The 12493-nt window shown below is 41.7% G+C and overlaps 1 protein-coding gene across 1 annotated transcript in view; it reads right to left on the reverse strand.

Annotated features, from left to right (window-relative positions):
* The window catches only part of PPFIBP2 (PPFIA binding protein 2), a 74520-nt gene that overhangs the window by 33096 nt on the left and 28931 nt on the right, over positions 1–12493 (reverse strand). The window contains exons 3-4 of the mRNA XM_062495951.1: positions 6927–7016; positions 3016–3129 (exon numbers count right to left, since the gene is read on the reverse strand). Of these exons, the coding sequence (XP_062351935.1) occupies positions 3016–3129; positions 6927–7016 (204 nt within the window). The remainder of the gene's footprint in view (positions 1–3015; positions 3130–6926; positions 7017–12493) is intronic.

The raw sequence follows: 12493 nt of genomic DNA on the forward strand, positions 1-12493 counted from the left end.
GAATTAAAAGTTTTGCCATTGACTTTCACGAGTGTTGAAAAGGCCTGCTTAATTTTTTTTGAAGGAAGAAGACACAGACACCTTCAAGGCGGAAGAAATACTTTTCTTAATTACCATCTGTGGTGGGAAAAGTCCTTACAAAAGTAAAACATCGGGTTTGATGCCATAAGCATCACATTATAACTGTGCACACCAGAGCAGCTCTGTGTCTTACACACAGGATCCTCTCATTGCCCAAATGCTGCTGAGCTGAATTTTCCTTGGCAGTGCTCCCATGAACAGTGAGGTCAAAGCCCATCTCTCCATTACCCTTCTGCTACACCTCGACCTTTGCTGTGAGCTGTTTGACCCAGCCATCACACCAACAGCCTCTTCCTTCCAAAGTTAGTTTTCTGCAGTCATGGGGGAGAAGGTTTGCTGGGGGGGGGACAGCCCCAAACCAGCTGCAAAGGAGCGTGGTCAGGAGCAGGGAGGATGAAAGGACAACCAGATGCCCACCCGAAATGCTGAACAGCCACTTGGTGTTATCTGTGTAACTTGTATTTCAGTTGCTGTCTCAGAAGTGGTTCCGTGATTACTTCGTAGTGGGGCTCAAAACAACTGTGCATAAATCACCAGCCAGAAGGATTTTTTTTTGCCAGTAACCCCACCCTGCCAAAGAGGACAAGTCTCTGCTAGCACAGATTCAGCAAAAAATACTTTGCAGGGTAGCATTAGATATCCTTTCTGCTGTGGAACTTCCAGCTACCATCGTTAGGTTATCTCAAAGTTTTTGGGTTTTTTTGTTTTTTTTTTTTAATTGAAGCATTTTTTTTCACAGAAGTATTTATGAGTCACTCTTTTTATAGTTCTCAAAACTAAAAAGACAGGGCTTTATCTTTATTGCTCTGTTTTCCACTTAGAGGAAGCAGCTGACTTAAGTTAAGCAAAAATCAGTGGAGTTCAATAGATTGTAAATAAGAAAGCAGAACCAGAAAATAAACCTGAGTTTACACTACAACCCCTCCTAAGAGGGCAACAGAAGTCATTCTGAAAAGCAGACAGCAGCAGCAGGAGGAGAAGATCTGAACCCAACTCTCCCCAAAACCTGGCTGATCCATCTATTGAAGCCCCTGAGGCCACACTCACTCCACTTTTTACAAATCAGCTGTGGAAAAGTCCACTGGCCACAGATCTTACATGAATGTCATAATCACCACATGATCAGGCCATTCTCTTCTGCCCAAACTTCAACTCATCCCCCATGGTGGATGATCTTTTCAACAAAATGAATTGAGAAGAGGACCCTCAAAATAAATGATGTAAAATAGACTCCTGTGCTGAGACAATAAATGTACAACTTCTCTGACTGCTGAGAGATCCAACGTGGGCTTCCCATATCCCATGGTCTGCTGGGAGAAACAACATTACAGCTGCTCAAAGCTATCCCAAAATTTAGATTTAAGGCCCTTTTTTTAGACATATCTGGAGATTCTCTGGCTTCTTTAGCTTTGGAGCAGCACTTTGTGGATTATCACTTTAGGATCAGCTTTGTAAGCAATTTGTGTGCGTGCCTAACACCAGGCTGGCCCATGCAAATATTTTCACTGAAATGGCAATGCTCATGCAACATTATATTCCATTCTCAGAAGCCTCAGTGTTCTTGTAAAAAGGCTTTAAGTTCACAGTTTCCTCAGAAGATTATCTGGGCAAAAAAAAAAAATTAAGTCAGAGAAAGAATAAATAGTTCTAGCAGAAGCACAGAACAACTACCCAGCTTTATTTTGGAGCAGGGAGCTTCTGCACTCCATTGTGAATGCCTTCCTGGAGTCTGAACACTGGTTTTCACAACTTAAACAATCACTGCTCTTTGAGTTTCACTTCAGATCTCACTGGAAAACTGCATGCACTCACTGTTTGCATTCTTTAGACGCCCCCTTAGAATACAGCCTTTCCCAGCTGGAAGAATTTTGGACTGTGTGAGAGGGAAGGTTTTATCCAAGAACCTCTGAGACTTATAATTTAAAATGTTTAGGATACAATTTTATCTTATAGAAACTGCTGCTGTTTACATACATACACCCAAGGATCCTTACCATAATGTAAAGCTATGATCAGTTCATAAAAAGGCTTGTATCTCTCACATGGACTAAAATAGCAAATTTAAAACACAAAGTATTTGTGTGGGGAGAAGATCTAGGCTCATTGAGAGCAGCATCTATCCTAAACATTTCTGGCACAGATTTTTGAGGCTTATTTACAGTTTCAAATCTATTTTTGGTACCTATGTACTGCATTAACAGTGGATGATCTGTGTCTGTAACAGAAAACTGCAGAACAGAACAGAACAGAAAAAGGGAAAGAACTTTGGCATCAACAGACCTACAAGTTATGTAAGGTATTTAATTTATCATTTGTTCTGCTCCCTCAATATAGAACATCAAAGAGCAAAACTTAAATCACGTAGCCTGAAACTGTTGATTGAAAGAAAGAAAAAAATGTCTCTATCTACTAAATTTCTCATATCAAAATAAGGGGAAAGCTCTGAAGTTAAGCAAAAATGGTTATAGAACAGCACTTGATACAGTAATTAATTTCAAATTGCTGCCTGTTCAACTTCTAAGCCATAGGAAAACAGAAGGCATTTAAATAAAACTTCTTAATTCTTTAATTCTTCCATGCATTAGATACATTTAACCTGTCTAACCAGTTACTCAGCCATGTCCAAATAAGCACAGTTCAAATAAGACACAATAGTTTCATTTCACATGCTGCCACGTACAGCATTATGCAACCAGCCAGTAAAACTTTTCTGCAACAGGAAAACAAAGAAACATGTATTTGGAGGGAGGAGTGGAAGGGGGGGGGGGGGGGGGGAAGTGCAAAGCAGGAGAGAACAATAAAAGATGAATTTTTTTTTTCTCCCTGTTTTATCCTGGTGCCAAAGGTGACCACACATGCAGACAAGCTGACCATGTGTGCTCACCCCACTGCTGGAGAAGGCTGGGCAGGAAGCTCTGCAGTCCAGATTTTTACCTGTTGGAGCATTTCTTCTGTAGCATTCAGCTTCAACTGATGCCCCTCAAGACAGATTTCTAAGTCCCGGATTTTCTCTCCTTGAGCTTCCACCTGGTCTGTGAGAACACTCACCTGTAATTTGAGAGGAGAAGCACAGTGCTACTGAACTGACTGTAAATAAGTTTCAATTACCTTATGCATATAACATCCAAATGCACGTTTTGACAAGAACTTGCCTCCTAAAGCCCTCAATGCTTTAATATTCTGTGCACTGCAGCAACCTGCTCTACCAAGACAGAGTGTTTTGCAGCCTTACCTCTATTTTGCTCCAACCCCGCCCTCTCATCTCCCCTCCCCGGCAACTGCTTTGTTTTGATAGAAAAAAGAAAGGGCATTTCAAGAAGAGATGGAATGCTACCTATAGGTAAGCCTGGGTCCCTTCATGCAAAAGTCAGGAAAATTGGAAAGGAGCAAGCAAGAGCAGAGGACACTGGAAATATTTTGTGTGGTTTTGGAGCGTGCATTGCCATTCCGGGTTCTGCTGGCATTTCATTCCCTCAAACAGATAAGTAGGAAAATTGTTCATTCCCAACCCAACCAATTACTACTTAGCAAGAACAAAACTTTATTGATAGCTTACCTATCTAGAGCTATAAAGAAAGCAATGAGTAAAAGGCAAGTTTTAGCTGTGCCAGAGTTCTATTCCAACAAAAATTCCCAGGCTTTGGCAAGCCAAAACATGAAAGCAGAAGCAGGGAGATACAGACAATGAACCCCGGGAAAAGAAAAAATGAGCAATCCTGGTAAAGAGCTGTGGGAATAGTGGTACAGAGAAATGAGTGTGCAATAAAAACAGCCCAGCAGCTGAACCCAAATTTTGCAAAGTGGGAAAAAAATGCACCCAGGATAACATTAGAAAGATATGGGAAAAGAAGACCAGTGATATTTCTTATGTTAAGAAGAACATACGCACTGTATATTCTTTTTGACTCCTTAGTTATATAAAAGCCTTGATTGTTCTAGAAAAAAAGTTATTTAAATAAGCAAACAAAGGAGCCTACGGTGTTTAAACGCCACTTTGAAGGAAATGCATTAACAAAAACTTATACATGCTCTCACATCCAATCCTGCAACACCTTTATTAATAAACAAAATAAAAATGTACAGTATGTGGAAGTGAAATCTTAAGATATACCCACTAGGCAGCATGTCTAAAAACCCAGTGAACAATCAAGCTCGCTTCAGGGTAGCTGCAGAGGGAGAGATCTGTATTTCTTTTACCTGCAGACACAAAGCCAAACATGCCTAGGAAAAGGAATGGGAAAAGGAAAAGGAAAAGGAAAAAAAGAGGTCTATTTATAATTTTTTTCCCATTAAAGTATTTGACTGTAGCTTAGAGTGCAGCTGAACTCAGTATGAGAGGTGATAGGATGGAGTGGATGGAATCAAACGGCAGGGGTACACATCCAAACTGGGCAGAAGAACTCCCTGCAAGGAAATCTGCTGCTTGTCTACTTTGTTTTGCTCCCATCATGTGAGGGATGATATAAAAAAAAAAAAACCATGTGAGGTCAGAAGGCATGAAGAAACAAACTGAATTCTCTCCTTCAGCGTGAAGCAAGCTCCAGAGGAAGAAAACCAGTTTTATCTAGAGCATCAGGTTAGGTTTAAATACCACTGCAACCTGGAAGGAAAATTCTGGATGTTCAATGTGACCTGCAAAGGAATTTAGTGCAGGCTTAGCAGCTTTAGAAGCATGTCTTGGGTGTTCCAGCAGCTGGGCTGAGAGGCACATCAGCCTCTTGGAGCTCATGTTTTCCTCTCTGTCCAGGATCACATCTGCCAGACTCTTCAAGGAACCTGTAAGGCTGCACCCAGAACAAAATCCCAGTTCATGCTACGCTGGCAATTCCATCTTTGCCTTAGGAGTGCAACACCTGCAAGGCTCAGCCTGTAGGCAATGTATGTTCTGTAAAAGTGAGGGGTATCAAATACTTAGCTAAAAATTGAGTGCTAGAAAGGTTTGAGACTTTGAGGCAAGACTGGAGTGCTCCCAGCCTCATATTCCCTCCAGATTACAGCTATGGGCCAGTCACTGGTGCCATTCAGCATCAGCCACAAAACAGAGGAGCTCTGTTCCCACTCCTTTCTTATCTTCCTGCCAAAGGTCATGCCCAGCAGCATCCCTAGGGCCATGGGACCTCAGCTTGGGGTTTGCCTGTGCTCCTCACATTTGACTGCCTGGACAGAAGAACTGGTGTAAACCAGGTCCTGAGCCCAGCTCCACCCTGGCATCTTTGTTGCTGTTGATGTTCATCTGCCAGGCTGAGGTTTTAGTCCATCTTATTTGCAATGCTGTGCAGTGGGAAAGGAAAATGCACAAATATTGACTAAGCCTTTGGGCTTGAGGCGGGGGATGGAAGTGATGGGAGTAAAATGCAAGAGAGACATTTTCCAAATCTGGTTTTTTACTCTATTCCTTCTAAGACAGACTCTAGGCAGGTCCCCAGACATGTCATAAAACCCTGTTTTGTGCATTTGGCTGGCTGCATTCCTGGGTGCCTGTTTGTGGGGATGAAGAAGTAGTTACTGAAAATCTGCAGGACAAAAAGAGGGAAAGCACATCCTGAGCAGCAGCCTGGGACAGTCCCCAGGGATTTACCAGCACTGGTTGTGTTAGATCCACAAAAGCTGATGCACAGAAATGCACAGAAAATGGGGGACGCAAAGGAGACCCTCACAGGTGCAGCAGTTCCAGCCTCAGCTCTGCAGGGAACAGCTGGATTTGGCTCCCAAATGCCTCTCCACTCATGAACTGCTCATATGTTCAAGACATGAATGCACAGTGTGGAAAGTTGTTTGCTGTTACTCAGAGAATCAAGTTTTCAGCATTAACAACCACTTGATTAGTAAAAGATGAGCTAATAAATATCAGTTGCAAAGGGAATTTATAGTGCACATTTAAATTCTAACCAGAAGATTGTTTATCAGTCAGGTGTGTTTTTTCCTAATTTTGGTAATAGCAACTTAGTTTAACAGTAATGGGAAAAAATATAAAAATCCAACCAAGCCAAAGCTTGTCTCAAAACATTTATTTATTTAACAACAGCTGTGAGGCTTCTGCTCAGAACACAAGTGTGAGCAGAACATACAGGATAAGACATGTTTACAGAAACTTGTGACTGAAAGCAGGGAGAACACCTACCCAACACACTTGAGTTTTGTTGGATATAAATATATGTGCTTGCAATATGCATTTGAAAGCATGGAAGGAAAGGATATTCAAAGACCATTTAAATAATCTCCAGCTTCAGTTTTTAAAAAGCATGGAAGAGCAAAAATACACAGAAAATATTTAAGTTGTGCAACCCTTGTTTTCTCCAGGAGAACTTACGTGGGACACAGGATCTGTTTGAGAAAGGCTTGGTAAACTGAGAAGCAGGAAACCTGGTAGATCTTAAGCATGCACTTTACTGTCAAATTTTCTCTATCCCTGTCTCCCTCCCCCTTAAGCTTTTCGATGATGTGCACAATTTTGGTCCAGCATATAAACAGGAAAAATCCCAGTTCTATCTACCTGCCAATCTTCTGGTTCGTTAAAAATTGTGGCACACAGAACCTAGAATATTGGCATGAGCTAGCAAACCTAGAAAGAGAGCCACCACCCCAGAAGTGCCCTGGGACAGAATTATTTTTATTCCTTTTGTCATCCCCCCCACTTTTGCTGCTGTTCCACCCCTCTCCTTTCGTCTACCAGGCAACCCCACAATTTAAAGGGATTATACAGATTAAAAATTAATTCCTGGTTAAATATCAGTTACCTCTGGCAACCTACTAACATTTGTTTAACAGAAAATACTCTGCCACTTCAGCTTTTGTGCACTGAATATCAACTATACAGACAATATTCTTCTCTCTTTTGGACATACCTGCAGGATGAGAGACTCTTTATCACCTTCTAATCGTGCCAACCGTTCTTGATAAGTTTCATGATTGGATGTATGATGGTTCACCTGTGACTGGGAGGAAAAAAAGGTGCTGTGACATTTTTTCCGTTGAAGTTTCAGTTTAATAGGAGTTTTGTATATCAAACAGTTTTTACAAGACAAAAAAATACGAAAAAATGTGTGTATAGACCAGAACATTTTATTTCATGTGTGTTATGCCTGTAATTACTGTACATTAAAAACTAATGTACATTAGGAATGTACTTTTTACCTGTATTTTGAATACTCTCTCATTTACAGCATTCAGGAGTGGTAGATTTGGTATTTTCAAATAAGTGGTAAAACTGATATTTTCTAGAAAATTATAATTTCAATGGAAAATACCAATTTACCAAACCAAAACCCATTTAATTTGAAATATCTAGTCTCCACAGTCTTTTGCCAAAGTCAATGAATCTTGCATTTCCTTTCAAGTGGTAAAAATTGCTATAGGAGTATTATTCCTCAAAATTACTGAAAGAAAACTAGAAGTTTTTTTGTTAGCAATTAAAAATTTATTCAAATTATCAAATTCTTTTCAGGAACTACTCTAGTCACCCAATCACTTACGGATTTCTAAATGGCTCTAGGGAGCAAAACCTTCTAAACCATGGCCTGTCCTTATCTATTATGCCCCATTTCCTGTGAATTTTAATACTTTGTATAGAAACACCTCAAAAAAAAAAAAAACCTGCAGATTTATTTAAGTTTAGAAGAGCCTCCTAGGTTCATCCTGCACACTGAAACATTGTGGGAGTGGAGCTGTTTGCTCAGAGCATCGAAAGAAACCTGAGCCCCCAGAGGATGATTTCCCAGCTCCACTGCAGGCACTGCATTTCTGTCAGGGAACACAACACAGCCTGGCTTTTCAGCTAACACAGGAATCCCATGAGCTCCCTCCAACTGCAGCTGACTGCTCATTTACAGCTCCTTGCACAATGGCACCAACAGAATGATAATCCTCCTCCCCAACAGCCCTTTCTTTTTAGACTGAATGACTGTGAACAAGTCTTTAAAAAAAAATAATTAAGTATATTTATGGCTTCTTGAGCTATACTGAGGTCTATAGGCCCAAAGGTAAAACAGATGCTGAAAATAAACATGGTGCTAACTCAAATCAAGAAATCAACTTTTTATCCAATCAAAAGAGACTTTTCAATCCATAAAGTGCCGAACTGGATGTAAGTGTGGCAGTAGATACAAGTGTGGCACTTTTACAAGCTGAGAGAAACCAAGCACCCTTGTCTTTGATTATTTTGAAAGAAATTGATAGAATCACAATGAAAGATGTCTGAAGACATCATCTCGTTCACTGTTTGGTCCTAGGGCAGAATGATTATTTGCAATATTCTTGTTTTGTCTCCTTCTAAAGACCTCCAGAGATGGAATTCACAGTTTCTCCATCTACTTCTTACCTACCCATCATTAGAGCATTTTTCTTAATGCCTAATCTGGATCATCTCTTCAGCTTCATGGTTATCATACCACCATAAATTTAAAAATAGGTCCCGCTGTTCACTTCAGAGCTTTTTTACATATTTGAAAATTACCTCTACATCTCTAGTTAGCAGGTCCCTCTTCATGCTGTGAAAGAAGATATGAGTTTTTCTGTCTTTTTTCTCATAGGTTAATTTTTCAAGGTTTGTTTTGTTGCTTTCTTTTGGTTCTTCTTCACCAGCTATTTCCCAGCTTTAGAAATTTTGTGCCTAAGAGGAGACACAGGACTCCACTTGGAATTGGCTTGAGTGGTAAAACCTTTTCACATACTCTTGGGCTGTTTTTCTATTCATATTAAACATAAAATAAAATTAATATACTTTCAGGCTAGGACCCATAACTTCCAGATCCCTTTAAAATGCTTTTATTCAGCTGCCAGCCCATTCTTCATTCTGATTTTACTCTTTGTTTCTGCTCAGATCTATAACTTGGAGCAAGTGTGCACTGTCTTGCATTCTATTATTTATACTCTTTTCCTATGCATCTGGCTCTTATGTTTTAATCATGTCCTTTAGCATAGCTGCAAGGCTTTTAACTAGAATTATCTAAATTCAGTGACTTCTTTTGTCCCTGTTTAAGGGGTCAACAGGAACACTGAAAACAGAATGTGCAGGTGCTCACTCCACTCCTCACTTACCAGCATTCATCATCAAAAAGTGAACATGTTAACTCTACTCAAAATACACTTTCATCACAAGTTTTTGACCAGTTCATAATAAGTACAACTAAGGTCCAAGACCTCACAGAAATGGCTCTAAATATGCAGGTGTAAGGTCAGCCAGAAAGGCCTCAGATAAGCATAGGAAAGTACAGTAGACAGAAAAATTACCTGCTAAATAAAAGTGTCTGATTGACGTAGAGCAGTTGTTTGAGACTCATTAATTCTTTGTGGCATGAATAAAGACAAGATAAAATAGTGTAACATGAGCCAAGGCCATCTGTGGATGGCTGGAGTGCATTCTGCTCTTGTGAGAGTCAGGACTGAGAAGAAACTGAGCAAGATGTCACATGTACCAGCAGCAATTGAATACAGGACCCACAGCACAAAGGACATCAGACCACAGAGGGTTCCAGGTGCTCTAAAAACTCACAAACAATAAATAAACACTAGTCATGTGGCTATGCAGGTCTAAAAGACTGAATCCCCAGGATTTCCTATAAAGCTGTTATTTCAGAAGATCCAGCATTAAAGACTAAACGTTGTTGCCTGGGTTTGACAAATTATAAACCAAATATGGTAACTATGCCTCTTACAATGATGGAATGGGAGAGATACACAAAATAAGTAAAAAAGTTTGTGATAACACATGATAACAAAGTAGAAGGAAAGATATACTAAGGAAAGGTAGCTAAAAATATGCTGATGGCAGCACCACTGCAGATAAACAATTAACTGCATGCCATAAATACTTTGCCTACAGGAATCAGAATTCCTATGACTGGAAGAGAGGTTGAGTCCAAACAGCACCACCACCATTTTCACCATTAAATCATGCCCTCAAGTACCACATCAACACATTTTTTTTTTTTAACTCTTCCAGGGGTGGTGTCTCCACCATTTCTCTGGGCAGTGTTTTATGTGTTTTATGTTTTGTATGTTTTACAGCCCTTTCTGTGATGAAATTTTTCCTAACATCCAGTCTGAAGCTCTCATGGCACAACTCGGGTCATGTCCCTCATCCTGTGGCTGCTTCCTGGGAGAAGAGGCCGATTCTCCCCTGGCTGCCCCCTCCTGCCAGGCAGTTCCAGAGGGATGAGCTCTCTCTGCCCTGAGCCTGCTCTAGTCCAGGCTGAACGCCCCCAGCTCCCTCAGCTTCTCCTCACAGGGCTTTGACCTCCAGCCCCTCCCAGCTCTGTTCCCTCCTCTGGGCTCGCTCCAGCCCCTCCATGTCCTTCCTGAGCTGAGGGGCCCAGAGCTGGACACAGCACTGGAGACGTGACCCCAGCAGTGCCCAGCACAGGGGACAGGCACTGTCCTGCTCCTGCTGGCCACACCATGGCTGATACAGGCCAGGGGGTCACTGCCCACCTGGGCACACCTGGCTCATGTTCAGTAACTCCCAACCAACACCCCCAGGTCCTTTTCCCTGGCCCCTTCCCAGCCATTCTGTCCTCAGCCCCTAGGGCTCCATGGGGTTGTTGTGACCCAAGGACAGGATCCAGAACTTGGCCTTGTTAAACCTCACACCCCTGGGCTCAGCCCATCTCTCCAGCCTGCCCACACTCCTCCAGCCTGTCCACATCCCACTGCAGAGTTCCCCTCCTCCAGCAGATCAACACTCCCACCCAGCTTGGTGTTAGCTTTGCATTGCGGTGTGTGTACTTGACCCCCTCATCCAGACCATCAATACAGACCCCAAACAGGGCTGGGTCCAGATCATCAGTACAGACCCCAAACAGGGCTGGGTCCCACACTGATCCCTGGGAACACCACTGGGGACATTCCCCAGCTGGATGTGCTGTCAGGACTCCCAGCCAGGTTTTACCCACTCTTCAGAGTGCACCTGTCCAGCCCAGGGGAAGCCAGGAGCTGCAAAATGATTTCCTGGAGCACCTGTATTACAGTCTCCTTAGTGATTTTGGATAGAGTTTACTGCTCATCAGACAGCAAAAGATATGAACATAGAAAGTTTTCCTGGAGCAATTCCAAATTAGCTGTTACTCCCAGTTCCACAGAAACAAAAGAGAAAGACACTTTTCCTTTTTCTCCTTTTTTTTTTTTTTTTTGGTCAAAAAGCATTCATCACCTGCTTCAACGTCTTCTGTTTTTTATTTTCCAAATCTCTCTTTGGAACATGCTCACTGATTTAATATGAATATAATACTGGAATGCTGCTGGAAAGTTCCAAGTGTCTTAAGAATCACTTGCATGATCCAGTCATTCTTGGAGTCCTTTTCCAAGAAAAGGGCTTGAATTTTCCTTCTTATGTGACACACACACAAAATAAATCAGACTTTGGAGAACAATTCAATAGCTTTGATTTTAAATAGGGATAATCAGCAAAAGTATCAGAGGAAATGTTGGTCAGTTGATGTTCTCCTCGCGTGTGCCTTTTCAGCACCAAGAATTTCCAACACAGATAGTTTTATCCTAACCTCACCAACTTCTGAAGCTGGCCAGCAAGCTGTGACTCAGAAATTTGTCACAAGCCCCATGGGTCTCACCCTGTGCTGTGGAACAAGGAGGAGCTGGCAATGGAAACCTGGCAGTTTTAACGTGGTGATTTGTGAGCTTTTTCAACAAGTCTCCCTCCTCTGTGAGGAGACAGATTATGTCACAGCCCTCCTTAGCCACATGAACCACCTCCAGCTCCACTGATAATTGAGGTATTATCGTGGCCTGTGGCCACCGTAACACTTGTATTAATGGGGAAGATTAGGGACATGCTTGATGTATTGCCTTTTGCTGTAGTTTAGAAGCTGAAAACAAGGAGTTTGGCCAGCAGAGTCCAGCCAGTCAGCTTCACCACAAACTACCAAACCTCAGTATTGCATTCCCACAGGAGAAAATGTAGGCTGCAGACTCTTCCCAGCCTATTGGGTTGACAGTATTTAGAAGTGTATGGTCCTTGCACCTCTGCAGCACTCTTTTTGGTCACTGGGATTATGTTCTGAGTCACAAGGAGTTGTATTACGATGAGTGATGAAGGAACAGCTTACACTGTAAATATTTTTATTTGCCTCTGACTATGGATGCAGTACAAATTTAATCTCTTGGCGCAACAGTGCTGCCTCAGGTACACACCCATCCCAATATATGTGCATTCCCTCAGATGCCTGAGAGGAGGAGGAGGAGGAGGAGAAGGCTGGAACACGATTTCTGGATCTGTAATTCTTGCCTTTCATCTGAAGGCAATTAGTAAATCAACAGCAGGATTTTTTATTTGCCATTGTTACTGGTTGGTTAAATGAAAGTAGCAGTCACTTGAAAAAAAGCTGACAATGCATAGTCTGAAACTGAGAGCTAGATACATTTTGGTAGCCCTTAAACCAACGAATTTTAAACAAATATT

Source organism: Cinclus cinclus, chromosome 6 (genome assembly GCF_963662255.1).
Source record: "Cinclus cinclus chromosome 6, bCinCin1.1, whole genome shotgun sequence".
In the NCBI taxonomy this organism is placed as follows: Eukaryota; Metazoa; Chordata; class Aves; order Passeriformes; family Cinclidae; genus Cinclus; species Cinclus cinclus.